This window comes from Dipodomys merriami, unplaced genomic scaffold (genome assembly GCF_024711535.1).
Source record: "Dipodomys merriami isolate MVZ:Mamm:240054 unplaced genomic scaffold, mDipMer1.0.p SCAF_6, whole genome shotgun sequence".
NCBI lineage: Eukaryota > Metazoa > Chordata > Mammalia > Rodentia > Heteromyidae > Dipodomys > Dipodomys merriami.
In genome coordinates, this window is record NW_027206179.1 from 12,109,620 (window position 1) to 12,132,319 (window position 22,700).

Here is a 22,700-nt window from a genome sequence, read left to right on the forward strand (position 1 = left end):
CCGCGGCAGCTGCTCCGAGGGGCGGGGTCCAGACGCGCGCGGGGGGGCGGGGCGCGGGCTGCTCGCGCCCGGAAGTCGGCCGTGGCCTCCGCGCGTCCCCGAGCGCGCGCCTCCGCGACTCCGCTCCCGTCGTCCCCCTCCGGAACCAACGCGCGGGGGCCCCGGCGCCGGGGCCCGTGGCGGAGACGGACCCGCGCCGGAAGTGACGCGCTCGCCGGCCATGGCGCACATCACCATCAACCAGTACCTACAGCAGGTGAGTCCGCGGCTGGCCGGGCCCGCGCTCGGCGCCTGGGAGCCTCGGCCTCCGGGGCGGCGGCCTCGGGGGAGGAACGGGGCAACGAAGGGGCGAGGCCGGGCGGGGGTCCGAGTGCCAAGCGGGCGCCGCAAGGGAGAGGGCAGCTGGTGCGGCCGAGGTCCGGGCCGGCCGAGCGGGCGCGCGGGACGGTCCTGGGCCCTGACTTCAGTCTGGCCGGGGCCACCGCCGGCCGGAGTCTCGGGCGAGCCTCGCTCGCGGGACAGACAAACATCGGGGATTGAATCCGGAGGCTTCCCTTCGAGTCAGCTTGCGGCCGGGCGAGGTAGTACCCACCCGTAATCCCCGCTCCACTGGAAGCATCGGCTAGGAGGGCCACATCTGACAAAGAAACAGGACCTCACTTCCAAAACAAGACAGCGCCAGCGAGCCCACCCCGCAGGCCGCGCCCGACGCCCTGTGGCTGGCACACCTCACCTGAGCGGGGGCGGGGGAGGGGGGTCTGTCTGTCTGGGGTCTTGGTTCTTTGTGCCCAGATGGCCCAAGGAGGCTGTGATTTCCATAAGACTACACCTCAGTGGAGCTAAACAGACTTCAAGCTACGTTTCCCAGGGACCGCAGACAAAGATCTCGAGGATGTGAGAAGAAAAGGGCCCCCTGTGCTTGCCCCAGCCCAGGAAGGAGGCCACCCTCGCTAAGTTCAGACCTTGTCATAGCCTTCTTCTCGGTGTTCCCCATCCCTGGTCAGACCACAGAAACTTTTTTTTTTTTCTGTTTGGGCCCCAGTCGTCTTCCTGAGATGGGTACGGATACAAATACTCTCTAGAGCTACCTTCTGATCTATCATAGAGATCCCCCTCATTGAAAAAGAAAAACAATGATGGGTATAGGGACATGCCTTTGAGCTGGTGCTTTGCTGTGTTCCAGCCACTGTCCTATAGACAGGTATTCCCAGTATTTTGTGATTGTATGTAATGCACCTTTGTTTCTAGCCATGAAGCAAACCTTGTCAGGATGAAGCATATGAACTTCTGTTGATTAAATGAGGAATTACTTGCTGCAGACTTGGTTTTCTAGGAAGGGATATTGGATTCCTGTATGTGCTCTGGTGGCATGTCTCCCCTTCTTCTATGTGCAGACCCTGGGCCCCAGTACAGAGCCACAAAAGGTGTTTTCTTGCTTTAGTAATGCCACTTTTCTGTAGAAGCTATTCCAACTTAACCCTAACACCAGTGCAAGCATTGCACATGCTTTATGTAGTCTTCTAGCATTTAGTAATGTCGCTCCTCTTAACTAACTACAGATGGTCTCTCAGGAACTTTCAACTTTACTATGGTGGGGTGGGGTGCACATTCAGGTTTTGAATTTAGATTCTTTCCCAGGCTAGCAATATATGATTGCCATGTTGTACAGCAGCAGCAGGGCATGGCTTATGACAGAAACAACAGGCACTACAGTGTGCACTCCTGCCAGGCTGTGGGATCCCATAGGTTGTTGTGTTCAACACACTGGGTTTATTAAGACTTGGACCTATTGAATGTCAAGAAACATCTGTATTCTGGTGGGAATGTACAGGGTTCTGATTGCTTTTCATGGACAAGATGCAGTACTGAGGACCTTTACCTAAGTGTTTCAGGTCATTTGAATATCCTGCTTATATGATGTCCCTGGACCAAGTCACATGGGCTATCTGGGAGATGTGCTTGTAGTCCTAGCTAGTTGGGAGATTGCTTGAACAACTCAGTGCTGTATCCACCCTGTCTTCAAAGAGAAAGGAAGGGAGGGAAGGAACGAGATGTGTGCATGACTTTATGTATCTTTTATCATAAAATCATACTATACATTCAGCTTTATGCTGTTTTTCTTTTCACTTGTCTGATTAGAATTTTTTGTAGATCTAATTTAAGTACATTTGTTTTTCACTGATAGCTGACACCTGTAATCCTAGCTACTCAGGAAACTGAAACCAAAGGATCACAGTTTGAAGCCAGTCTAGGCAGAAAAGTTTGAGAGACTTCATCTCCAAATTACCAGCAAAATGTTGAACTAGAGGCATGGCTTAAGTGGTAGAGAGCCACTCCTAAGCAAGACAGGTGATTGAGTGACAGGCCCTGAGTTCAATCCCTTGCACATACACAAAACAATGTATTTGGTTTTCTAATTACAGATGTTTTTAGTAACCCAGGCCTCTCACGCCAAACAGAGGTATATAAAGTTACTCTCGCCAGCTGCTGGCCCTACCCTTACCCCAGGCAGTCAGCTTGCATGCCTTCGTGCTATGTATAGTTTGTCCTTTTTTCTCCCAAACCAAGTTACACAGTTTTCCCACACATAAGCTTTTTTTTTTTTTTTTTGATTGGTTGTTGGGCTTGAACTGTGGGCTTGGGCACTGTCCCTGTGCTCTTCAGCTCAAAGCGAGTGCTCTACCGCTTGAGCCACAGCACCACTTCTGGTTTTCTGGTGGTTTATTGGAGATAAGAGTCTCACGGACTTTCCTGCCTGGGCTGGCTTTGAACCATGATCCTCAGATCTCAGCCTTCTGAGTAAGTAGGCGTATAGGCATGAGCCACCAGTACCTGGCTATCCATAAGTTTTTTACCACTCAGCAGGAAGTGGTATTGTGGAATTGTCTGGTATTATTACCTGTTTCACTGGTTTTAACATCTAATAAGTTTTAATATCAGAATGTGACATCATTTTCTCAGGTATTCCATTCCCTTTTATATTTAGAGTAGAAGACATTTTAATTGATTTTTTTTAGCTATATAAGAAACCCTTAAATATATTGCTGTGACCAAGTCAAGTTACAGTAACCCAACCTTCATTAATAACCAAGTACGAAGCATTAGCTTTACTTGATTTCCACATGAAATGATTGTTTACTGACCAAAGAATGTTAACTTTTTGGATTTTGATTTTTCCTTTCTGAAAAGGAGAAAATAGGTGTTAGTGATACATAATATGTTGGCTCTGTATGGGACATTCACCTATTTACTTAGGTTTTTTTTTTTTTTTTTCATATTTCAGGTGTATGAAGCAATTGACACCAGAGATGGAGCATCTTGTGCAGAGTTGGTGTCTTTCAAGCATCCTCATGTTGCAAACCCACGGCTACAGGTAGATGAGAGTTGTGTATAAGGTCTCTAGGGAGAATTAGGAGGCAGCCAGTTTTGCAGAGAAGTTAGTATTTGAATAGAAAAACAGTATTGCCACTTTAGTGAGAACTTTAAGTTCCCTTATGATTATGTAATTGCTTCATTGACTGAGCCTTGTATTCTGTATTCCTGCATAGCTGAGGATTGGAGTGAGCATCACATTAAGGTTATCCAGTGGGAAGGCTGAGTGTAGGCCCTGTCCACAACTTTCTGTCCCCAAAGCCCAATGGCCATCATTCACCACAGGTAAACACATGCAAATTCCCCCTCAGCAGTGGGTCAGCAAAGCAAGGCCTTGCAGGGTGTTAGTGAACAGCCCTGCCCTTCTCTCCTTCTTGTGCTGTTCCCACTACCTTCCTGCCACAGTGACGCAGGTGGTCTTCAGAGATCCAGGACTGGGCACCCTGGAGTCTGTCTGTCAACTCCTGCTTGGATGTAGACGCATCCTTGATTTGGCCTTTAAGTGGTACTTAAAGCAGTACTTCTACTTTGTAGTACTTTTTATTTCTCCATGGATTCCCATGGTAATGTTGGAGTATGTGCTTCTGGGGAAGTAGAGTCTTCTTTTGTTAGAGGTGGCTATTGTCTACTGGTGGTCAGAGCTTGCTGCAGGTCCAGCCATGTATAAATGCAGTTTACACCAAGCCTTCCAGGTCTCGTGGCAGCAGACATTTTTGTCAGCTCCTGGGGGTTTCTGGTGGGCAGATAGTTCTAAGTGGTGTGCTGCTGAGTAGAAGCCAGAGATTTCACATGGGTCAGGCCACCGGAGCACCCCACCATGCGTGCTGTGCAACTCCTGTTGTGTTGTTCATGTGGGGAGACCCATGCCTGCCTGTCAAGCATCCATCAACCCTCTGGTGTAGTTCCAACATTGTTGGCCACCATCAGAATCAGTCATTTCGCTAGGGACTGAAATGGTGATTTTCCCATGTTTGTATGTGTGAATGTGCATGTATCCTTATTAGTAAGTATTCATTGATTCCCTTTTGCTTTTAATGCACTCAAAGAGACAGACCCACACTAGTGATCCTGGCTAGAAAGCCAGGGATGTGGTCAAGATCCCAAGGGCCAGAAAGTTGAAATGGTGTCCCAGTTTGGGCAACAGTGAGGAGCCCAGGGGTCAGCTCTCCCTCTCCCCTCTATTGTCTTCACAGCCCCGCTGGGCTGGGCAACCCCTCTCCAGTGCCAGTCTCCTCCAGCCACACTGACCACCACATGCCAAAGACATTTCACTTTGGTGACACAGAAGTTAGGGTTAAGCCCTTGTACACACAGTGCTCAAATAATAGCAATTTTGAATTGTGAGGAAGGGAAAGTTAACAAATCCGTGTCAGCCATCAGCCCAGGACTTGTGCTCCTTCCATGTATGCTTACTCAATAAACCATAACTGTTTCTTGTAATGCTTTCTTGACCAACTGGATGTTCAGTACTGAAGTTCATGTGAAAGTGCCCAGGATATTTATCCGCCTGTATCAGGTAAAAGTGAATTGTACTCAGCCGAGTGCTGGTGGCTCATGCCTGTAATCCTAGCTACTCAGGAGGCTGAGATCTGAGGCTGGCAGTTCAAAGTCAGCCTGAGCAGGAAAGGCCATGAAACTCTTATCTCCAATAAACCACCAGAAATCCGGAAGTGGCACTGTGGCTCAAGTGGTAGAGCGCTCACTTTGAGCTGAAGAGCTGAGGGACAGAACTCAGGCCCAGAGTTCAAGCCCCATGATTGACAAAAAAAAAAAAAAAAGTGAATTATACTCACAGACTTCTTGTTCTGTTGAAATATGACATGTACTGTAGAGTAATGATTGTGTTGTTTAGAAGTGCTATAACAAAGTATTACTGTCAGCTATGAAGTTTTGAATGAGTTTGTCCCTGTCTCTATATATAGTGTTTTTCTGTGCTGGTAATTTTTTCCCCATTTTTCTCCTTATAAATTAGATGGCCTCTCCAGAAGAGAAATGTCAGCAAGTTTTGGAGCCCCCTTATGATGAAATGTTTGCAGCTCATTTAAGGTAATCTTTTGGCAAGGAAAAAAGACGAAGTACTGAGTTCCCTGGAGGATGTCTATAAGTGCTGAGCTCAGCAGAGGTCTGGTCTTGCATCATCTTTTGCTTGAAGCAGTAACTGACTTGGGAGGGCAGAAGAGTGCATTTCTTACCTCACGGTTAAAGCCTGTGAAGGGGCATGTGACTGTGTGTGTTGCTGTAAAGGGTCACTTGTTAATGGTCAGCCTTTCTTTTTGCAGGAAATGTGCCCATTTTTAGCCTCTTTGTCTTGCTGGAAAAGAAACTGAGCTGAGCAAAACGAAGTAAAAAGTTTTTTTTTTTGATAGTCTTATGGTTTGAACTCAGGGCTTGTTCAGCTGGTGCTCTACCACTTGAACCATGCCTCCAGCCCAACATCTTTCTGGTTATTTTTGAAGATGGAATGTCATAGACTTTTCTGCCTGGGCTGGTTTTGAACCACAGTTCTCCAGATCTCAGCCCCCTGAGAATGTAGGATTATAAGTGTGAGCTACCTGAGCCCAGCAAAAATACTTCCTATTTTCATGTTGTGTCTGTTACTCTCATCTCCCAGGTTAGGCAGAACTTTATGTCTTGAAGCCATACAGACTGGATTGCCTTCCGCCTGCTTGTCTTGCATTTCAGAGCAGTCTGAATGTAAGGTCTTGGAGCAGGAAACCCTTAAAACTCAGCATTGTCTTTGGAAAAGTGGAAGTGCTTCTCTCTCTTGTGGCATGAGGCTGTCTTTGTAACATGTGGCAGGGCTTCAGATTTAATGATGAAACGAAGCCCGGCAGGATTCAGTTAGAGCATCCAGGTCGGCCCACTGGCAGAGGGGTGGGATCGTGTTCTACCTTCTACCCAGACCTGCTGGAACTGCCCCCTCTGGGACTTTACAGAGTGGGCTCAGACTTCATAGAGCTGGGTGTGATGGTTCACACCTGTCATTCCAGCTGCTTGGGAAGCAGAGATTCAGAGGACTGAGTTCCAAGGTTGGCAATGAGGCAAAGAGCAAGACCCTACCACCTGAAAGATAAGCTGAGCAAAGAAGGGCCAGAGGCCTGATTCAAGTTCTAGAGCAACGCACTCTAGTTCAAGTAATCGTAGATGTTTTCTCCTTTGAGCCTTCATCAGCTGCCAAGAAGGAGATCTAGTTTTCCCTCTAGAGCTAGGAGAGAACAGGGTTGGGGGAGGCAGAGCTGAGCTCTGGCCCACATGACTGGCATCTGGGTTTCCATTGTACAAATGCCCTCTCTAATGCCTCTCTTCCAGGTGCACCTATGCAGTGGGGAACCATGACTTCATAGAGGCTTACAAGTGCCAGACGGTGATAGTCCAATATCTTTTGTCACACGTGTAGCTGCATGGTATATGGTGGGTGCAGTGGTTTATTGGGGTTCTTGAAACCTTGAACCAGTTGTTCAAACTTGCAATTAGGAAGAAACTAAAATATTTTGGAAGTGGCATTCATTCTAGATATTTTATTTTGGTACCTAAGTTTAGTATGAATCTTAAGACTTATCTAGTTACTCATAGAGTCAGAGAGAGTGCCAATCAAGAGGAGGGGTCGGGGATGAGGGGGTTTAGCTCAGTGTTAGAGCACTTGCTTAGCAAATGCCACTGGGTGTCAAATATGGCCCCTAGCACTGGGGTGGGGGCGGGGAGAGAAAGAATTTTATTTAATTCTGTTAAAAGTAGTATTTTGTTGACTTTAACACATTGAGTATAGAAGAACTGCTAAGTCACTTGTTGCACTTTAAGAAGTTTGAACTTCAGGCCTAGCTGGATAAGAGTGGACTCAGACACATCATCATTGAATGTGGTCATAAAGACCTTATATAAGTCTTTGTAGATAATGGTTAAGGTCCTTATTGATGAACGTGCCAATAATTTGTGTATATCTCTAGATTAAAAAAGAAAAAGCAGAACTGCCTTATTTAAGTATACCCAGAAGACAGTGGACTACTGCCAAGTCGCCTTAGAATTTAAGAACTCCAGAGATGTTAAAACTAGCGTTGTACTGCAGATTCTGAAGCATTAAAAGTACTCACAACCATCTGTGGTTAAAGAGACCAAACATAGCTGTACACGGCTGATTCATACTGTAATCCTCACTGCTCAGTAAAGTTGAAATCTGAGAGTTGCTGTTCAAAGCCAGCTGGGCAGAAAAAGTCCATGAGACCAGCAAAAAAAGCCTCAAGTAGAAGTGTGGCTCAAGTGGTAGAGCACTAGCCTTGAGCAAACAAAGCCAGTGATAGTACAAGGCCCGAAGTTCAAACCCCAGTAACTGTCACACACACAGAACCAGACACAATTTTTTGTTAAGACATAAATATTGTAATATTTTAAAATATTGTAATAAAAATTCTTTTTTTGCTTTGGTGGAAGGTACATATTTAGAATACTTTGCTGTAATAAGATTTCAATTAATGTTTAGATATTTAGATTAATATGAGCACAAACTTTTTCTCCTAAGAGCAAACTATTGTGGCACTTTTTCTTTTTGCAATGCTAGAGCAAGCACTTTACCACTGAGCCACACCCTCACACAATCTTTTAAAAGATGTGCCGAACTCCTTAAAATTTAGAATCTCGGGGCTGGGAAGGTGGCTCAGTGGTAGAGCGCTTGCCTTGCATGCCTGGGGCCTGGGTTTGATTTCTCAGCACCACATAAGCAAAAAGGAAAAAAAATGCCGGAAGTGGCGCTGTGGCTCAAATGGTAAAATGCTAGCCTTGAGCTGAAGAGCTGAGGGACAGTGCCCAGGCCCAGAGTTCAGGCCCCACGACTGGACCTAAAAAAAAAAAGAAATTAGAATCTTCCATTTATTTATTTATTTTAATTTATTTATTATTGTGTTTGTCCTGGGGCTTGAACGCAGAGCCTGGGCACTGTCCCTGAGCTTTTGTGCTCAAGGCAAGTGCTCTACCTCTTGAGCCATAGCTCCACATTCTGCTTTTTTGTTAGTTAATTGGATATAAGACTCACAGACTTTCCTGCTTAGACTGGCTTTGAACTGTGATCTTCAGATCTCTACCTCCTGAGTAGCTGGAATTATGGGCACGAGCATTGGTGTCTTGTTCTTTATTTTATCATGTGTCGCTGGTTTGAGTTTTGTGTGGTTTACCTTCCTTAATGTAGTACATCATTCCTGAGAGCATTTCAGGCTCATAAAGAAGAAAATTGGTACGTATAAACAAAAAAAAAAGCTAGAAATGAGTATGTGACAATTTTTAATTTAACTTTTTTACTTAAGTAGCTCTACAAAGGAGTTTCAGTTTAACAGAACATGGATACAGTACATCTTGACCAGTGTCACCTCTTCCATCATTCTTCCCCATCCTCCAACCCTACCCATCCCCCTCAAATTACCATTTTCACATTGTACATTGAATATTAAGACTATATTTGGCCACCCTTCCTCTTTCCATTTGTGTCCTCCCTTCCCTCCTTAATCTTTCTCCCTCTGAAAAACACTTTTCAGCTTCCTGGTAATTTTTGCAAGGGTCTTCATTGTGTCTTGATTTATAGTCTTCTGGATAAATGCCCGAGTGATATTGGATTGTAGGGTTGAGTTTAGGGAAGTTAGTTGTATTTTTAAGATTTATGATCCATTAGCAAACCGTGGGTACTTAAGTTTTGTTTACACCAACATCTCACCTCTTTTCCTTTTTTTAGTATAGACTTAGCTTGTACCAGAAAGGAAGCCTAATTCAGCCAGCTGGGCTTGTACAAGCTGTTCTTCAGCATGATTTTTTGTACACAAGTTCCTGCCAGGAAATGTTACTAAGACACATGTTTTGAAATGGAGGTGTTTGCTGGTGGTGGGGAGATGGGAAGCCCCAGGTATACCGGGCTGTGACTGGGTGGGGACAGTGGTAGGAGCAGGCAGCGGGTATGTGGTCTCCCATTTGTCCAGGAAGCCTGGACATGTGAAAGGGAAGGCAGTAGATAGAAGTCGTCAGGATGGGGAGAGGTGGGACCCATCTTATATACTGGCTCTGGACACCAGTATCCTTCCCTCCTCCAGGATGAAATCTTAAACCTGTGGTTTTCAGGCCCATTTGCTTATTCCCACAGGGCCTTGCCTGTCATGTATGCGGTGGCTCTTGACCTTCGAGTGTTTGCCAACAATGTAAGTGCAGTTTCCTACCATTGTTGTTTTTGAAATCAGCTTTTTTTTTTTTTTTTTTGGTGGGTCATGGGCTTGAACTCTGGGCCTGGGCACTGTCCTTCAGCTCTTCAGCTCAAGGCCAGTGCTCTACCACTTGAGCCACAGCACCATTTCCAGCTTTTTCTGCTTATGTGGTGCTGAGGAATTGAACCCAGGGCCTCATGCATGCAAGGCAAGCAATCTTCCACTGAGCCACCTTCCCAGCCCCTACCACTGTTGTTTTTAAAGTAAAGCTTGCTGAAATCTGACGCTTAATTTCATGTCTTTCCAAAAGCTTTGAGGAATGCGAAGGAGGTGGGCTGTGTCTTATGTAGGAAACGAAGTCTGGGATGACTGGGCTGTTTTGTCTTTTCTTGGTGGCTGCAGGTGGACTTCTGCCCTGCTGTGCAGAGCAAGGTGTTCTGCACCTCGCTAGCCACTTAAGGAGTAGAACGATAAAAATAGGACATTCTGCACTGTCGTTTAACCCTGATGGGACTTGTACCCTGCCCTAATGAGCTCTAGTTTAATGTGCACCTAGGCATTGGCCAAGGGCTTTGATGGTGTCAGGCGAAGGCCCTTGGTTTGTGGAACTGATCCCTGGGGATCAATATCAGTGGGCTAGTGGGTCACAGTTGCCCTCTTTTCTTTATGGCTTTAACAATTGTGGCTAGTATCCAGACCTAGACCAGACAAAGACAGCCTCTCCTAATTCGTCCTACAAAGATTGTTCCAACCTTGGGATGATCAGCCTGGGCCTAGGCAGCTCCGAGATGGGGGCAGGTGGAGAGGGAAGGCGAGATGAGCAGTGTCAGGTGCAGTGGTTCCTGTTTGCCTCCAGAAATGTGGACATGCCATAGGCAGAGATGAAAGCACACATGGAGGCTAAGATGGGTGGGCAGCCAAGGACAGTTTACATCCTGGTGTCTGCTCTGCAGTGTGGAGCTCCATAGGCCAGTCCGAAGGTCCCTCCACCTGAGGGGGCCTGAGCCCCACCCCTCCCCTACTCAGTGACAAAGAGCAGTAGTAAATCCTTCACCTACTAATACAACTAGCCTTCTAAATGAAACGTCACTATATGCAAGACAGAATCCCCTAGGAGGGGCATTTCTTTCACATCTCACACTTTTGGTAGACCCTGAAACTCGAATAGAAGCTTGCTCCTTCTGCTTCTCAGAAGTGTTGCTGCTTCTGTACTCCCTTGAAGATGTTGGTTCTGGTGAGGCCCTTTGAAGGCGGACGCTGGTGGAAAGGAGTCATGTTCTAGTAGCCTTTCAAACTGTTGCGATAATTTTTGTGACACTACCAAACCTCCGAGAAGCGTGTTTTCTATGGTTTTGGGTTTCTGTTTGTTTTTTTGGCTTTTTGGCCCAAGGCCTGTCTTTGTAGCCCCAGCTGACCTCACATTTTTGCAGTCCTCAGCTTCCTGAGTGCTGGAGTTACAGATTTGGAGGGTTGATTGTGGTTTTTGTTGTTTGCTGGTCCTACAGCTTGAATTCTGAGTCTGAGTTCTCACTCTTAGCCTTTGTGCTCAAGGCTGGCACTCTACTCTTGAGCCAGAGCTCCACATTGGGCTTTTTGATGGTTAATTGGAGATACAAGGCTCACAGACATTTCTGCCCAGGTTGGCTTTGAACTGTGATACTCAGATATCAGCCTCCTCAGTAGCTTGGATTATAGGTGTGAGCCACCCATGCCAGCCTTGGGGAGTTTTTTGAAGTTTGTTACAAGAAGCTTCTCTATGAATTTGTTCTACCATCACATAAAATTCCACTGGTCTGCCCTGCCTTAGAGTGGGTCTTGCACTCATGTGTAATTATGGTATCATTGCTACTCTCTCTGGGCCTCTTCAGGCTATTCCACCAGCATACCCTGGGTTAGGAGGGCTGTAGAAGGCAGACAGTAATTCCTGGAGTTCTGGAGACCAGGACGTCAAGCGTGCGAGATGTCAGCAGTGTATGTTTAGTGAGGATCCACGTCTGGTTCATAGATGTGCCCTCTGTGCCCTATGTGGACGGGTCATGGTCTCATAAGCACACGGGCCCCACCCGATGATGTCGATGATGTCACCTTGGGGTACAAAATCCAGACCCTCATTAGTTATTTGGAAAGTGTGACTTGCTGGGTTATACAGCAGTTCCAAGTGCTGAACTGTCAGTGAGGAAATAAAAAGGTCACAAGCCCCAGACCCCTGTGTTTGTTAGTACCTCCAGCATCCTCATCAGAAAAGGCTCCAAGTAATGGGAATAGCTGATTCCACAGTGGTCACTACTAGTTTTCCAAAATTGTAAGGTTTTTTTTTTTTTAATCACATCTTCAATTGGTTTCATCATGATGTTTTCATACATGCATATAATGTGCTTTGATCATAATTCACCCCCAGAATTTAGGTGTGGGGTTTTTGTTTTGTTTTGGTATTGGGTATTAAATTCAGGGCCTTGTGCTAAGCTAGCACAATTCTACTTGAGACATACCCCATACTTTTAATTTGCGTTTCAGATAGGGTCTTAACACCTTTGCCTGAGCCAGCGTTGGACTATATAACTCCAGTTGCAGGCCCAGATTCTTTGCTTTGTTTTGTTTATTAGAAGCATAGATGTTGTTGATAGCTAACCCAGTCATTTGTTTGCCTGAAAGTGACAGACTTGTTTCATTTGCCTTTGAGGGAATGGTGTGAGATACTCCAGCTTGTTTGGCTGTTTGTGAGTCGTTACAAGCAAAGCAGCAAGTCCAGTTTGCAGTGCCAGCCTTGCCTGGTGCCTTCCCTAGTGCCAGTGCCATCAGGCTATCATGTGAACATTGTTTGCTGCATCATCAGGGATATTGGTGCTAGGCCAGTTGGGCAGGCAGTCTGGGGCCAGGTCCTCAGTCTGGGGCCAGGTCCTCAGTGCCGGGCATGCAGTGCTGCTGTCTGGTGCTGCAGAAGAGCTTCCTGATCTCTCTTGCCCTGACTCATTCCTCCAGTGAGAATCAGGACACTAAAAACTTCATGGAAAAGCCTTCAGCATGCTGGGAAGTGAGAGGAGCTTGTGCTTTTAACATCCTAAAGATGAGGGAATTGCACATGTGCTCCCAGCTGACATATTGGACGTGCCTGTTCAGCCTGCAAGGGAAGGTGCTCAGGGAGTGAGCCTCAGACAGTGCTGTGTGACAGGCGGGTTAACACTGGTGTGAGTGTGCACCTGTTACATCTGCTACACTGGGAAGTGTTAAATAGGATTGTGGTCTAGGTTTTGGCTTGGGTAAAAAATCAGTGCAAACCAGGACTAGAGCATGACCCACCAGTAGAGCACTTGCCTAGCAAGTGGAGGCTCTCCGTTCAAACCCAGTACTGCCAGAAAAAGAAAAAAAAATTTAAAAGTATGTTATGCACTTAAAACCTTTCAGGATTTGGACTCTTAATTCCCATTTTTGCTTTAAAAATAGACGTGTTTTTGTTCTATTAGGCCGATCAGCAGTTGGTAAAGAAGGGGAAGAGCAAAGTTGGGGACATGCTGGAAAAAGCTGCCGAGTTGTTGATGAGCTGCTTCCGCGTCTGTGCCAGTGACACGTGAGTGAGGCTCTGAGAATTGTACTGTGCGTAGCGGTGTACATGAGTGAGAATGTACTGTGCGTAGCGATATACATGAGTGAGAATTGTCCTGTGCATAGTGGTACACATGAGAGAGAATTGTACTGTGCATAGTGGTGCACTTGAGAATTGTACTGTGCATAGAAGTGCACGTGAGTGAGTGAAAATGTACTGTGGGTAGCAGTGCATGTGAGTGAGTGAGAATGTACTGTGGGTAGCAGTGCATGTGAGTTGAGAATTGTACTGTGCGTAGTGGTACACGTGAGTGAGAATGTACTGTGGGTAGCAGTGCACGTGATGAGTGAGACTGTGCATAGCAGTGCATGTGAGTTGAGAATTATACTGTGTGTAGCAGTACACGTGAGTGAGAATTGTACTGTAAATAGTGGTGCACCTGAGTGAGAATTGTACTGTGCGTAGAGGTGCACATGAGTGAGTGAGAATGGACTGTGTGTAGCGGTACACCTGAGTGAGAATTGTACTGTGTGTAGTGGTGCGCCTGAGTGAGTGAGAATGGACTGTGTGTAACGGTGCACCTGAGTGAGTGAGAATGGACTGTGTATAGCGGTGCACTGTGCCTAGCACTGTGGCAGGACGGCCCCTCCCACTCTTAGCTTACTGTGGACATGAACTGTAACCCTACAGTAGGTGTTGCTGTTGCCTACAGAAAGCAGTTCAGAGCCTGTAAAGTAGCTGGCGGTTATCTTGTCCCCACCCTGGCCTGCTGCTCCTCTGGTTCCCTTGGTACTGTGGGCTCTTCCCGCTGACTGGTTTTTCTGGAACCACTTTGATTTGTCTTTGTGTGTGTGTCAGCACTGGGGTTTGAACTCACGGCCTTGCACTCTCACTTGGCTTTTTCACTCACAGCTGGCATTCCAGCTCCTGAGCCACACCTCCAGCTCCTGTCTTCATTTTGACAACTCTGTGTAGATGGACCACGTTTTCCCATCACCACTTCGTGGTGCCGGTGTAGTTCCTGGATTTCCCACCTGTCACCGCACTCTGCTCGCCCTGGTCTCACTAGGCTCTTCCCCTGCCATCATTCAGTAACTCGCACCTGACCAGTGCACAGAGCTGCTTAGGTTTGAAGTTAGCTTCTGTTAGGTTTTTGTGATTTAGTTGTCAGTCTTTCTCCTCTCCATCTCAGATAATTGTACTGACCTGCTTGCAAGGTTGCTGGTTTTGGTTGTCTTTCTATATTTTTTAATTCCAGACCTTCCATCTGACTCTATTTCAGAATTTCTATCTCGCTCCATCTCCTTATTACTTATATCACATTTGAAGCCATTGTGTGTGTGATTTTTTTTTTCTGTAGGGTTCTTATTGTTTTGAATTGGGGTCCTGCTAGGCCGTCCTGGCTGTCCCGTGTGGTCCAGGGTCCCCTTGGGATCCCAGGCTCTCCACAGCATCACCTGTGACCCTCAGTGTTTCAGAAGATGGTGCGAAGTGTACAGACGGCAGTGTGCTGAGGTCTTGGTCTCACGCCATGTCACTGGCATGGTAGCACTCAGTGAATGTTACCACAGGCTTGGAGTTGGGTATGAGCCTCTTTGTGTACAGCAGTGAGTTACCTCACCTTTGATCAGGCAGTGTATTCTCAGGACCCATGCCAAAGCAACACTATGAAGCACAGTGGGTGAGCTGTATACTTCCTCAGGACCCAAAACTTACCGCAATGGGAAGATTGTTAAGCAGAGCCTGTCTGATACGGGTATAGTACCTGGACTGTGTAAAGCAGTGATAGAGGACTGTGTAAAGCAGTGATAGAGCTGGTCAGAGATTTGAAACGTTTCCCAATGGAGCCCTGCATGAGGTCACCAAGGACATCAGTGGGGACCCTAGTAGGCCGCCATACATGAGGTCACCAAGGACGGCTAGGAGGATGGTCCAGTGGCCGCCATGCAGGTCTGCTTGTGGACCCTGAGGTCCTGTAGCTGTTCCCAGAGCCCTCTGCCCATTCCTCATCTCGTTAGGTCTTGGTTCCACATAGTCCAGCAGTTGTACTCCCCGGTGGACACTGCCTTTGTCTCATGTATCCTGGTTTATCATTAGCAGGATAGTACAGGAATGTAGTTTTTTTTGGGTGTTTAATTTTTCTTTTTTGTCAGTACCAGGGTTTGAACTCAAAGCCTCTTGCTTGCTTGCTTGCTTGTTTGCTTGCTTGGCCCTCTACCACTTGAGTGATGCATCCAGCCCAGCTTTGGGAAGGTTATTTTAGAGATGGAGTCTCAAGGACTTTCCTTCCTGCATAGTCTTCTGGATCTCAACTTCCTGAGTATCTAGGATTACAAGTGTGAGCCACTGGTGCCTGGCAGAGTGTAACATTTTTGTACTTGCCTATTTTGTCCTTTTATTCCTTTTTTCTTTTTGAGGGTGGTAGGGTGGTACTGGAGTTTGATCTCAGGGCCTTGCACTTGTTTAGACAGGTACTGTACCATTTGAGGTATGCCTCCGGCCCTCAATTTACCTATTTAAAAATAAATTCAGAATCAGGTACAAATATTGAAATGCCTTCCTTCTCCACATGGTTGCTTCTCCTTTGTCTTGAGGAGAAATGCATATCCAAACCCCAGCCTGTTTTACTCTGCCCCCACTGTGGCCTTTGAAGCAGGGTCTGCCACCACTCTGGTGTCTCCCTGAAGAGTGGGCTCTGCCTTGGTGACCTTGTGCATGAAGAGGCCTGCAGCATGTCTAGAAGTAGTCAGCTTTTACCTAGCACTGGAGAAACCAGGCAGCTGTCATGTGCTGTGCCAGAGAGAGTAACCAGATGTTCAAGTGTTAGATTTCCTGGCTTAACTCTTTGTTTTTTTAAATGTCTTCTGTGAGGCAGGACATCTCTTTCACTGATTTGTGGGACTTTATCTCAAGATACAATTTTTGAGGTAGTTTATTTTGAGATTTATGAAATGTTTATTTCCTTTGTAACTTAAAACATTATTTCCCCATAGTCGTGCTGGCATAGAGGACTCCAAGAAGTGGGGGATGCTGTTTCTGGTGAATCAGTTGTTTAAAATCTACTTTAAGGTACGCTTTTGTGTGAGTCCGAATGATCTCTGTCTTCCCAGATAAACCGTCACTGTTGATGGTTACCGGACTGCCCTGGCGTGCCCCCGGAAATGATACTGACCCCATTCATAATCCTGATAGCTGAAATGAACCGAGCACCTCCCAAATTCAAGGCTCTGTTCTGCATGGTGCATGGATATATGAAAGCTTGAAGTGGTTTGCAGGCCACGAGCAAGGCCCTGTATGCTGGGTGGCCAGCCCTGTTGAAGAACTGTCTCTGTGCAGTATTGGCTCTGAAAATCAGGGGGCATGTAGACTGACAAAGGGATGAGAGTCGTGGGGCTTGTAGATGGATAGATCATTATTTTTGCCCTCCCCAAAGGGCAGCCTAGTAGCTGTCAGTGGCTAATGCCTGCCTCCTGTTCAGTGGGACATTTGTCCTGTCCCCACCAGGCTGAGGTGCCCCTTCCTCCTCATTAGTCTCCAGCTCCCTGAAGAGCGGGCAGCACTGCTTGGAAAGCTTGGGATTTCCTGAGTGTGTGGTTTTTGCCACTAAAATTATTATTACTCCTGTGTGTGTGTGTGTGTGTGTGTGTTCACATATGCACCGTGCCGGTACTGGGGCTTGAACTCAGCTATTCTATCTTGCTTAGCTTTTTCACTCCAAGCTGGCACTCTATTAAATCTGAGCCACACATTCACTTGTGGTATTTTGGTGGGTAATTGGGGATAAGAGTCACAGAATTTTCTGTTTGGGCTGGCTTTGAACCACAGTCCTCAAATCTCAGCCTCTTGAGTAGCTAGAATTATAGGTACAAGCCACTGTCAGCAATTATTATTATTAAATAACCTCAATGACATAGAAGGTTTTGTTATTCCCATTTTAAAGACACATACTTAAAAGCATAAGTTCATGTCCTTTTGCCTCCCTGTTTTTATTTTTAAATACTTTAATGGACTGTTATTACAGATCAACAAACTCCATTTGTGTAAACCCCTAATCAGAGCCATTGACAGCTCCAACTTGAAAGAAGACTATAGCACTGCCCAGAGAGTCACGTACAAATACTATGTGGGTCGCAAAGCCATGTTTGATAGTGACTTCAAGCAAGGTATGTTGTTCGTCTAAAACATGAGAACCAGCCATGTGTTCTGAGTGGTTCGAGTGGTGCAGATAGTCTCTGAACTGCAGAACTGCAGTTCTGACAGGTGGACTGTGCAGGTCGACAGTCTAGGTTATGTGTCATTTCCACACTAAAGCTTGTTAAATAAAGGAAGCTTGTGCTTGGGGCCTTGAATGAATGCTGGGGCCCTGCAGTGCAGATCAGAATGTTACTTCTGAGGTGGCAAAGCCACCTGGGAGTAGAGAAAAGGCTGTTTCTCTCTTGGCCTCTTACCTATAGCACAACCAGTGTGCTGGTGTGCAGACCCAAGAGATGGAGCAAAGGACAGCGCTTGGCTCTGTTGCTGCACTACCTCAGCCCTACCAGGACAGCCCTGAAAGTAGTAGGGGAGAAGGGCGGGGGGGGGGGGGTCCTGAGGCCTCGGGCCATGGTTCCTGTTTGTGCTTTTTTTTCCTTCATTACTTTGATAACTTGAACTCAAATTTTCAATCTCTTATTCAGATTGCTTGCTTATGACTACTGCTCTACCACTTGAGCCATGCCTCTAGCCTTGCTTTTCTCTGGTTAATTGGAGATGAATTCTTGCAGACTTTGCTACCTGGACTGGTTTCAAACAGTGATTCTCTAAATCTCAGCCTCCTGAGTAGTTGAGAGGCATGAGGCACTGACCCCTAGATGGTTTGTGCTTTTAAAATAGCCACATGGGATGTCTTTGGTCCACACCGGTGGAGGGTTCCCTGACGGCAAACCAGTGCCCACAGTAGTAGCTTCCTGTGCTAACTCACGGGTATGAAGTTGTTCTTCTGACACACTCAAAGCAGACTTTGGAACATGCTCCTTCATTTGGTCTGAAGCATGCATGGCGGCATGACGTGGGGCTGTGCGGCAAACCATGGCTTCCCTTGCCTGCAGTCGGCCAGGGCCTCTCTTGGCAGAAAGCCTTGTTGTTGCCAAGCTCCACTTGCTGCTTCAGAGCTTCTCAGACTCACCCATAAAATGTTCTAATAAATGGCAGGTTTTTAAAGAAAAACTTTCCTTGGTTGTTCCCTTATTTCTTTTTCTTTTTTCCTTTCTTTCTCTAAAACAAAAAACCTAGGAGTAGGAGCTTTTAAATGATCTTTGGGTCTCTTAGGTATTGATAGAATGTATACTGTGGGCTTATTGAGTGGAAGTTTTGAACACCACCAGATGATTGATTAACATGGTAGCTGGAGAGCCATGGTTTCTGAAACTTTCAGGGCTGAAGAGTTCCTTCAGGACCATCTCATTCAATCTTTCACTTTACTGTAAAAGAAACATGACGTCCTGCTAACCAGTTCAGGAACAGGGTAGCAGTTCCCAGGGAAGATTTCCTTGGCGTCGGACTCTGGCCCTGACCCAGGGTCTGCTGCTCTGGCCGCAGGGTCTGCAGACAACGTGCTGCTGAGTGGGAGCATCCTTTCCTTTGCAATTAGGTCCAAATGTACTGTTCACTACGGACAGTGCTGCTGTGGCTTCTGCCCCAGGGGACAGAAACCTCCTGTTTCCCTCCAAGCTCTTGATCCAGGCTTGGGTCAGTGGGGCTCCCCGTCCGGGGCACTGGGCTCTCTGTCCAGCACCAGTCTGCTCTTCACCTTCATGCCCCATCCTGACAGGTCCTAGGAGCATGCATTAAACTCCTGTGCTGTGCAGCTGACGAGATTATGCTCGGCACCACATACATTTCTAGTGTTTTGAACCTGAGCTGTTCTGTGTGAAATGGGGCGCCTTTGAAAGCTGCTGCCAGATTGGAACTAATGTGTTACACATAAATAAGCGCACTGTCACTGGACTGGTGGCTCACACCTGTAATTCTAGCTATTTAGGAGGTTGAGGATTGAGATTCACACCCAGCCCTAGCAAGAAAATTCCATGAGATTCATCTCCAATTAACTACCAAAAAGTCACAAGTAGAGGTGTGGCTCAAGTTGTAGAGTACCATCTTTGAGCAGAAAAGCCAAGTGAGATTGAACAGCTTTGAGTTCAGTACGGGTACAAAACAAAACAGGAGAGTTCATTGTCATTGTAATGAGCATGTATGTGGTGATTGGATTGCATGTTGAACTGGGGGGTGGGGGCTCTCTTTACTATGCTTATGTGGGGTTCAGATGGGTCTGGAGTTTCATCTGTAATATGTTTTGTTTTCCAAGTTGATATGCTAGCCATAATGGCTTGGCAGATGAACTTTGGCAAATCGGAATCCCAACAGAAGTTAGTTTCTGCCGCTTTTGCTCTGTGGACCTCTTCAGGTGGCTGTGGATTTTACTTCAGAAGCATCACTACTGACAGAAGCAAAATTGGGCTGCCTGTTTGGGGGCCATAAAAGGAAGCAGCATGTACCTTACTGTTTTTACAGTCCACCACAACATGCTTGCTCGTGGCTGGTGTTGAACCACTTGAGCTATACCTCCAGTCTGGCATTTTGCTGTTTAGTTGGAAACAGTCCCACAGACTGTCCTGTCTGGACTGGCTTTAACAGTTCTCAGCCTGCTGAGGAGTTAGGAGTGTTGGCTTGAGCCACTGGCACCTGGCTAGTTTTGGCCTTTTGTGGGAGCTCAGGGCGTCAGGTGGGCCCGCCTGATGTGTGGTCTGTCCTGCAGCTGAGGAGTACCTGTCCTTTGCCTTCGAGCACTGCCACCGCTCCAGTCAGAAGAACAAGAGAATGATTCTGATATACCTGCTCCCTGTGAAGATGCTTCTGGTGAGTGGTGTGTCTGTCATTTCCGGAGCTCTGAGGACTCAGAGGGAGGAGGTGGTACGTGTGAGCTGCATGTGAGCAGTGCCTAAGAGGGGTGCACTGTGCCAGTTCCCGGGCAGCACTGCTGCATGGCCCGCCTTCCAGACCTTTCCACAGGAGCTGTGCTCACCTTAATTTGAAAGTAAACCTGAATCCTTGCTTTCCCTAAATACCTAGTGAGTGAGCGAAACTGGTCTCCACACGGGGTTGAATTCCTCACAGGGCAGCCTAGCCTAGCCGATGATGGAGAGCAGCGGTGCCATGCCTCCATCCCCTCCTCTGCATGAGCCCTTATGCCTGGGTCAGGTTCTCTGGAGGATTTCTCACTCCCTCTGGCCACCCTGCCTGTGTGCTGATGAGGGACACCAGGGTGTGACCAAGGTCGCAGCCGCTGAATGAGTTGTGTGGCACCCGGGCACCCAAGTTACTTCTGGTGCACTAGGAAGTGTTCAGTTTCTTTCAGCCACTGATTAAAAATTTGGCTTGCCCTTTTTTTTTTTTTTTTTAACATAATTCATTGATAAGGATTTTATTGGAGACAGTTGTGTTGAAATGAAAGCATTTTGTTCTGTCCCAGGGCCACATGCCAACAATTGAGCTCTTGAGAAAGTACCACCTCATGCAGTTCGCCGAGGTGACCAAGGCTGTGAGGTGGGTTTCCTCCTTCACGCTTGGTGTGTGCCGGTGTGTTGCACACGTGTGGTGTGCGAGCCACGTTAATGTGCTCTCCTCCCTGTGTCTCCCTGCTGGCCCAGCGAGGGCAACCTGCTGCTGCTCCATGAGGCCCTAGCAAAGCATGAGACCTTCTTCATTCGCTGCGGCATCTTTCTCATCCTGGAGAAGCTCAAGATCATCACTTATAGGAGCCTCTTCAAGAAAGTGTGAGTACGGGCCGCCGTTCCATCTGGCTACGGGCACGGTGTTCTTTGCCCATGGCCACCGGTTTGGGTCATGTAAGCTGCCGACACTGGTCGATGAGCCAGGGTGCTGGACGCCTGGCATCCGCTCAAGCTAGGGCTCCCCCTGACCCTGAGTGTCAAGAATTTAAGCTGTGCAAGCTCCTGTTCTTATACAACCTTCGACCCTGAATAAGACAGGCCTGTTTACAGACATAAGTAGTCTGTCGTCAATATTAAGGACCAATTGAATCTATATATCCTGATTTCACAGCTCTTAACATGAAAGAGAGGCCCCTAAGGATGAATGAACTATCCAGTACATGTTTAGGAAGCTCTATTTGTACTATAGTATAATGGCCTTTTAAAATAAAGAGGTAAGATGCATTTTCATAGCTCTCATTTTAGGAGTCTATCTTTGGTGTATGTAGTGAAAGCTTCTGCCTCTGGTGGCACAGGTTCGTCAGAAGCGCTCATTTCCCACCAAGCACGGCCCCTTGGCCCTTGAGCAGTGCACCCTGTCAGCTGGGCCTCCACCTCCCTCCAGGTATCTGCTGCTCAGAACGCACCAGCTGTCTCTGGACGCCTTTCTGGTGGCCCTGAAGTTCATGCGCGTGGAGGACGTGGACATTGATGAGGTGCAGTGCATCCTGGCCAACCTGATCTACATGGTGCGTCCTCTCCTCAGCCGCCCAGGCCGTGGCTGACAGGACCAGGGCTTGGCCTGGGGGAAGGTCCTATACAGAGGTCACTGTGTAGTCCAGGCTGGCCTTAAACTCAGCTTTGTGGAGGTATTTCTGACAGAACCAATTCTGTCCCAGAAAATACCATGCAGAGACATGTCTGGGAAAGGTGGGGAGGAGATCATATGCGGAATACGCATTTCCTTGTTCACTACATGTTTCTTCATTGTCCCCCAACACGTACGTAGAGGAGGAATGTTGTATGCCCAGGGATAAATAACTGAATCACCAGCTTCCGACGCAGGTCAGACATGGACTTGTCAATAGGCCACCTTCTCTTTCTGTCCAGGGTCACATCAAAGGCTACATATCGCATCAGCATCAGAAGCTGGTTGTCAGCAAGCAGAACCCATTCCCTCCTCTGTCCACTGTGTGCTGAGCCCACCGGGGCATTCCTCTACTGGAGGCCACTGGAGAGCCTTTCTGCAGCCTGGATCTGGAGGGCTTTCCTGAGGCCACCGGAGCTGAGGTCACCAGCATGCCAATTCCTTGAAGTCTGCACCCTCATCTTGACCAGCCATCTGTGACCAGCGTGGGCCTGGCAGCATGCAGAGACCTCCGAGCTCCGCTGCTGCCACCTGCAGTGCTAGTGGGCTCCTGGGATGGAGTTGCACCTTCGTGTGCTCTTGATGGACGGGCTTTTGTAACTGTTTGTAGTTTTTCCTTCTTAAAAGAAGTATTCTGAATTTATAATAATGACATTTATTATATCTTCCAGGATACGTTTATTTTCATACATTAAATTTGAATGTTTCATGTGACTAAAATGCTTTGTTAACTTAAGACTTTTTTCTTTCATGCCACTGGGATTTGAACTTGACCTTGTGTTTATGGGGCAGAGGGTCTGCCACATCAACAGTGCCCTCGCCCATTTACTTGAGCTGTTTAATCAGATAAGGGTCTCATGTTTGCCTGAGCAAACCATGATCTTCAGACCTCTGTCTCCCAATGTAACTGGAATCACAGGCACAACATTGAGATAGGTCTGAGACATAGGGGTCTCCTCAGATTTTGGCCTGGACTACCCATGAACCTTGATTCTCCT

At 47.2% G+C, this 22,700-nt stretch overlaps 1 protein-coding gene across 3 annotated transcripts; it reads left to right on the plus strand.

The window, feature by feature from the left end:
• Window positions 1-146: 146 nt before the first annotated feature.
• Window positions 147-22,416, plus strand: LOC138813964 (PCI domain-containing protein 2). Of its 3 annotated transcripts, none has more exons than XM_070002601.1 (14): window positions 147-256; window positions 3,284-3,373; window positions 5,345-5,418; window positions 6,682-6,747; window positions 8,552-8,593; window positions 9,488-9,542; window positions 13,007-13,110; window positions 16,080-16,155; window positions 17,108-17,249; window positions 19,880-19,980; window positions 20,594-20,667; window positions 20,772-20,897; window positions 21,460-21,587; window positions 21,945-22,416. In XM_070002601.1, the coding sequence occupies exons 1-14, from the start codon at window positions 221-223 to the stop codon at window positions 22,106-22,108; spliced, it is 1,278 nt and encodes a 425-aa protein (XP_069858702.1). In that variant the 5' UTR covers window positions 147-220; the 3' UTR covers window positions 22,109-22,416. The 3 variants fall into 3 exon arrangements, with proteins under 3 accessions (XP_069858702.1, XP_069858700.1, XP_069858699.1); XM_070002599.1 differs by having other exon boundaries at window positions 149-256; window positions 21,460-21,550; XM_070002598.1 differs by having other exon boundaries at window positions 152-256; window positions 21,460-21,583.
• Window positions 22,417-22,700: the final 284 nt, after the last annotated feature.

Bases quoted from the DNA above. Each gene is read 5' to 3' on its own strand.
- LOC138813964 (XM_070002601.1), top strand. From the start codon at position 221: ATGGCGCACATCACCATCAACCAGTACCTACAGCAG. The intron at 13,111-16,079 runs GTGAGTGAGGCT...ATTTCCCCATAG, and splicing joins CGCGTCTGTGCCAGTGACAC to TCGTGCTGGCATAGAGGACT. The intron at 21,588-21,944 runs GTCCTCTCCTCA...CTTTCTGTCCAG, and splicing joins CAACCTGATCTACATGGTGC to GGTCACATCAAAGGCTACAT.